This window comes from Haemorhous mexicanus, chromosome 4 (genome assembly GCF_027477595.1).
Source record: "Haemorhous mexicanus isolate bHaeMex1 chromosome 4, bHaeMex1.pri, whole genome shotgun sequence".
Taxonomy (NCBI): Eukaryota; Metazoa; Chordata; class Aves; order Passeriformes; family Fringillidae; genus Haemorhous; species Haemorhous mexicanus.
Genome location: NC_082344.1, coordinates 55,145,319 through 55,151,878, shown reverse-complemented (window position 1 = coordinate 55,151,878; position 6,560 = coordinate 55,145,319). Strand labels below are relative to the sequence as shown.

Below are 6,560 nucleotides of genomic sequence, written 5' to 3'. Positions count from 1 at the left end.
ATCCCTTTGCTTTATTGACTGCCACAGCCTCATTACCCTAAGTGCCATAGTAACACACCCTGATGGTTTTCTCTTTGGTCTAGTGAGGTGAGGAAAAAAGTAGCAAAGCTATTGCACTGCACATAACTTAATTGTTAAAAGCCTTTTCCGGTGTTGTAAGCCTTTTTTCTGCTTTCTGGGGAATTCTGTAAATTTTTAAGTGTGAGTTGACACCTCTCAATGAATCATGGTATTTTTGCCCATAACTTTTGTACTGCACTGGTCTTTATTTCTGTCATCTGTTATTCATTTTTCCACAACTCATTCAGAACTCCTCCTTTACATTTCACAAGAATTTTTTCTTTCACATTCATTTTGATCATAGTAGCAAATTCTTGTCCTAACAGGCCTTGTTGTTTTCCAGTGCTTATTTTTCATAACCTTTGGTGTTCTGAAGAGATAATTTTCAGACTTAATTTTGGTGTTCTAAATGTGCTGTGTCTTCAGTTTCTCCTGTCACATCATTTAATTGTACCACAACAATGGTTTGCAAATTGTCATGTTTTCAGGAGCTTTACCTGACTTGCTTTATAAATGAAAGAATTAGACTTTTTTTAAATTCTTCCACTTGAGCAGTTTGCAGAATGCAATAATGTCTCCCCCAGCAGAGATGCTGCCTGCAGCCTGCGGTGGCGCTGGAGCTCCTGCAGTTTGTGGCGTTCCCGAGTGTGCCACAAAGCAGGGTCAGGGGACACCAGGACACTTCTGCACCCAGCAGCAGTCTGGGGGGAAGGAGCAGGTTTGCATATCTGTACCTATGCAGGTTTGGGGAAGGATTCCAGGTCAACCGAGCTCTTGTTCTATTTAGGAACCTCTATCTATAAGGGTGCTCTGTTCCCAAGGGGTAATGGGAGGTTTAGTTAATTAGGACACGTTGTGAGATAAAATTGTGCTTCAGAGTTTTCATCCATGTCATCACCACTAGAGTGACACAGAGTATGTACTCTTTATTTGCTGTTTGATTGATTTATGGATTGAGAGATTTCATGCAGACTCTGTGGAAGTCAGTAAGGTATCAAAAGATAAAAGCTTTCAATACATGCCAAATGTAGAACTTCATTTAAAATCGGCTGAGATTAGCAGATCTTTCCACTAACTTCACCAGCTTTTACATCCAATTCCAAATTTGTTTCATGTAAGCATGCCGCACACAAAATAGAACTGTCGGAAACCAACATTTGTTTCAAACTGGGAAGAGAATCATGTGAAGACTGAGAATTTGAATCTTGATATTTGGATATAGGAACCACTTTTTCCCTTCTGTAATGTTTCCCCTAAATTCTGTATTTAAACCTGGGTCTGGACCCCTCTGATTTTACTAGCCAACCTTTTTTTTTTTTTTTTCCCCGTTGTTTGGGTGTTATTGTTAAACCAATAGGTGGCACTGGTTAAGCATATTAGCAGTCAAGATGCAGGGTATTTTATAAAATGACACTGTGAAATCTGGCCATTATAACTTCAAAAACATAATTTAAAAAATACGTGTTGCATATGTTCACTTAATGTTATATGTGTTTTTTACACTTGTCACCTTACTGAACTGACAACATGGAACATTTCAGAGAAAACTATGTCTCATTTTAAATCAGGTATTGTTTGATTTGGGGCTAAAAAAGAAAAGGTAATTGCTGAAACTAGAAGTTTTAGGCTTATAATTACACCCTACATTTTGAATCCTGCCTAGTTAGGTCTTTTGTTTTGAAAGTGTGTTTGTTTGAGTGTTCTGGTGTAGATCACAAATTTGTAATCACATCCTGTCATTTCTTCCTGCTTGAGAGACACATTTCAGAATTACTTACCATCTTAATGTTATTTTTTGTTATTTCTTCTGACTTTCATGACAAGCAGACATTCCTTTGGGCTGAAATGCTTAGTCCAGTCTTGTATTTATGTCTTTTAAGAACTGAGAAGGTTGAGTCACACAGACTTTGTGCACCTTGGTCAGAGCTCCTGAGAGAGCTCTGACCATCAGGTGGAGTGAGGACACACAGCTCTGTTACATCACAGTAATGTTGCAGTGGTTTGCTAGTCAGGATTTACTTGGATGGTTAGTTATTTTGGGGGTTTAGTTGAATGAATGAATGGTCTTCAGACTGTACAGTTTCTTATTTGCCTTCCAGAGAGCCAGCAGAGACCTCAAGGTTGCCATTGTTGTTTGGGGGAGAGACACTGGGAGAGTTGACTCAGACCAGCCTGTTCCCATTCCTGGTCTGCCTAATCTTGGGAAGCTTTGGATGCCTATTCTAATGCTCTCTCCTCACAGAAGCTCCAAGGGGAAAAAATGACATCAGTGTCTATGGAGTTCATTTTCTAGGAAGGCAAGGGTAGTAGGGAGCTCAAATCTTTTTTCCCCTCTCTTACCTGCTACATGATTCAAACTCATTGCTTGCATTTCTGAGATGAAAGGCACCATAGAAGTGAAAATTTCATATTATTATGGTATTATTTTCAGAGACAAGTTTTCCATAATATTTAGGGACACGTTACCTCCTAGTATTCGAAGTTGGTAGTAGCACGGGTAATACCCGGAGCTGTTGTGCATTATCAGTGAAAAGGGCAGTTTAAAAAAATAATTCAGTTGAACAGTCATATGAGTCAAGAACATACTAGCATTAAGAGGCTTGGCAGCCACTTCTTACTTGGCACTGCTGCTAATTTTTAACCTTAGATAATTAAAGTGCAGAAATTCTCACTGCAGTTAACAGACAATGGTTATAAAATACACACTTTTTTTAATATTGCAATGCTTTAAAAAAAAATCCTACGGTAGGAATCTGTTCTACCCTTCTATCTAATCTAAGCATTTAGAAAAACTTAGAGAAAGCAAATAGCTGGGTATCTTAGTGGACATGCATTCAGACTAGATCAGAAGTTCATTGCTCATCCAGGTCTTCTACAGTTGCACAGGAGACTCCAACATTACGTGATAATAAATGTGTGAATCGGGCAGGAGACTTTGGCAGCAGAGCAGTGGGCTGAAAGACATGAGGTGAAACCCTCCAGCAAGTGTCTGTCCTGACCCATGGCAAAGCACAAGATCACCAAGAATGGAGGAGGTGATATAGAAATTGTTTCTTCTGCATGTACTGGGAGGTGCTGCTCTTTCTTGGGTGACTGCCTGGAGATGACACCTGTAGACAGCTCTTTGACCCCATATGACATTCGTTTCTGTGGTGACTTGAACAGCTGCAAGAGCAGCTTTTTTCTTTTTTATTTTTTTAATTTTTTTCTGCCTGGGTTCTTCCAGGTTCAGCTGCCTGCCTCAACTTGTTACGTCAGTCAGCAATTTTCCTGCTGGCTCTCTCAAGCTGGGTATTGCAATGTTCCTCTGTCAGTCAGCAGTGGCAGGGCCAACACTTTCCCTGCTTGGGATTTTCCTCTGCTTGAGGACCTTAGCTTGCACCATGCATGGGTACTCACAGGTAACTTTTCCGTGAACAGATTGTCAACTTGAATGTGCTGCTCCTGAGAGCATGGTGAGTGGGGCTCACTGTCCCCACATTGACGCCTCCTTTGGAACACATGATAGGAGGATGGGGCTGAGCAATCTCCTTGTTCTGCTGCATCAAGCCTTGACTGAGTAGAGTCCATGAGTGCCTGCAACCCACATACATGAAAACAGCCATTCACATCACTGTGGCTGAACTCAGACCAGTACAGCACCAGCAAGAAGATAAACTATTTGGTCTTTGGACAGAATAGCTGGTGCTTGAAAATAGGCAATTTCCATCAGGCCCATGTTAACTCTTTCTCTTCACTTGCATATACATTTTCAAATTTTCTTCAACAGGGCTATGTTCCATGACTTATTTCATCCCAGAGATGAATGTTCGGCAACTGTTTGTAAATACACATCATCCGTTTACGAATACAAGAGTAAAAAATGTACTTGCTCTATTAAATAAAATAAGTGACTTTAATAGCAGAACAGCTTGTGTTTGAAGGTCAGACTTTGGCATGGGAATAGTTCACGCTGAGAAGCAGCACCTTGGCGTACTCTAATGAAAACTGGCAGTGATTTGACTGAGCTACAAGCCTTCAGAAATCACACTGCACACAAACAGTTGTGTTTATTGGACAGGATGGATGTAGATGGATATGTGACTAATTCAGTTCAGTCCTCAGGATTTCCCTGGGGAGCAGGAGGAGAGGGAGGGTGGGCTGACATTCTCTGTCAGTTCAAAGTGTAGGGGTGGGCAGGACAGTGTGGCTGTGGAATGGCTTAGGAGGCAGCCGTCTGCAGGAGATGGCTCTTGTATGGAAGGTGGGCACCCAGCAAGTCCCTTTCTTGTGGATTTGGGTTTGTTTAAATACTGGAGACAAGTTCAGTGTTGGGAGGGTTTTTTAAGTTTTCTCTTATGTTTTTTCAGATGTAGTTTCATTCCCACAGTTTATTGTGAAGTATTATTTGTATATCTGAGTATCAGAATAACCATTAAGAGGTGTGGTAAGCTCATCTCACAACTTCTGTCTCATTTTCACTGCTAGAAGAGTGTAATTTAGTTAATCTGTTGATCTACAGCAGCAGCCTGGAAGGTGGAATTTGCCTGTGTGACGTTGCTAGGAGCTGCCAGCTTCACAGATTTGCCATCACTTTAAATTAAGTTTAGATTATTTTTAATTAAACCAGTTTATCTGCCATCCATACTAATTACTAGAGTTCATCTTAACTATATACACTTCTGTTTCCTTAAAGTTTCAAAGCTGATTTCAAATGCAGGAATTCTTAAAATTAATTAATATAAGCACCAGACTCCAATTCCAATTAGATAAGCACACTCCATTAGATATGAAAGTAGGAATAAAAATACAGAATAGGTATGCCAAGTGTCTTATCCAGACCACAGTTCTAGTTGAAGGAATGTTTTATCTGTTTCATTTCTAAGATATTACAGAGTAGCACTACTCCTGCAGTGTGTTGTTTCATTTTCTGAACAAGACTCTGCATGTTAAGCTGCAGGGAGAAGCACCATGTTCTAAAACTAGTGCCAGCGGGGTCCTGCAGTATAAATCCTATGGACATAAACAAAAACTAGGAGAAAATGGTTTTACCTGTTGTAAACCTCACACAAAATATTTCCTATTTATAATTTAAAATTCTGCTTTTTTTCCAGTACTTCCTTTTAGTTGTTGCTGTTCCTGCAACTTCGCCTATTTTATATCCCTAAAGACCATTGTGTCTGATGTCACATTTACGTAACAGCAAACAATAACTGTGGATTGTTGCTTCCTTAATAACCAAGCTGTAGTCATGATTGATTTTCATTTAAAAATGCAAGAATCATTTTGGTTTATCTCAGTAACTGAGTAATAACTCAGTTTTCAACAGAGTTTATTCTGTTTGATCATGAAAGTATGATGCTCTGTGTTTTCATAAACTTGCATGCCAAAATTAACCTGTGTTAAGGCAAAAAAAAAAAAATAGAATACAAATTCTTCTATCACTGACTGATCTAAGGATCTCAGTTACTGTGAAGGTAAAAAAATGAAGTATTTCAAATAAAGCAAACCACACATTTAGCTTTTATCACAAGGTACAGCAACACCATTGCTTTGGAGCCAAAATAATTTTGCTGTGTTGGCATTGTGCAACCCTCTGACTAATTAGCCTTGTTAGCTGTGTACAACATTCTGCAAGGAAAGGATGACTTAGACACTAAAGTATGAGAGAAAATTAATGACTGTGGATCCTAAGGAGGGAGCAATTCATCCATCCCTTTTATGTACTGACACAGGCAGCTCTAAGCTGGGAGTGCTGGTTTTTTTATTCCATTCCTAAATATTTGTAGGATGTGTCTGTATTCAGCCAGATCTGCAAGTGAAGTGAATCTCTTGGTCATCACTATCTAATACACTTTGACTGATGTCATAGGGCGTGTCTTGGTGTGCATGGATTCCTTTTTAATAAAAAACAGGAAGATAACTCCAGGTTCTCACCAAATGCATTTCAAATGTTTGAAATGTTGTGGGGTTTGAGCTCAATGTAAAGTAAAATGCCCTGAAAAATATATGGCATTGACATTGGGTCCTTGGGACCAGCTGCTTTACTCTGCAGCTTTGCTCCCACTAGCCCAGAGAGGAGCCAAAGTCTTCCCAGGCAGTGTTCAAGCAGCCTGGATAACCAAGCCAAACCTGCACTTTCTCCTGAGGATCTTTGGAGGTTACTGCAAGGGGTACTCAGGTCAGGTCCTAGGGCTAACCTCCCTCCTGAGGTGCTGTCAGCAGAAACTTGGTCAGCTGTGAACTTGTCTAGTTGAGTCTTGAAGAGCTCCAAGGATGGAGGAGCTTCTCCTGGTGCCCAACCTGAACTTCCAAGATGTAATATGTTATTGTTGTCTTCGTTGTACTCTCTGGCATAAAGAGCTTGGCTCCATCATCTTTGTAAATGCCTTGGAAGTAATTGTAGGCTGCATTGTCTCCCTCTTAGGCTCTTCACTGGACTAAACATGCCCAGATCCCTCCATCTCTCTGTGTAAGCCATGTGCTTTTGGCCTCTTGTCTCAGAAGCCTCTCTACTTTCC

At 40.2% G+C, this 6,560-nt stretch overlaps 1 protein-coding gene across 1 annotated transcript in view; it reads left to right on the top strand.

Moving 5' to 3' along the window:
- The first annotated feature begins 3,061 nt into the window (after window positions 1-3,061).
- NWD2 (NACHT and WD repeat domain containing 2) overlaps window positions 3,062-6,560 on the top strand; it is a 36,130-nt gene continuing 32,631 nt past the window's right edge. Inside the window, exon 1 of the mRNA XM_059845671.1 lies at window positions 3,062-3,212. Within this exon, the coding sequence (XP_059701654.1) occupies window positions 3,062-3,212 (151 nt within the window). The remainder of the gene's footprint in view (window positions 3,213-6,560) is intronic.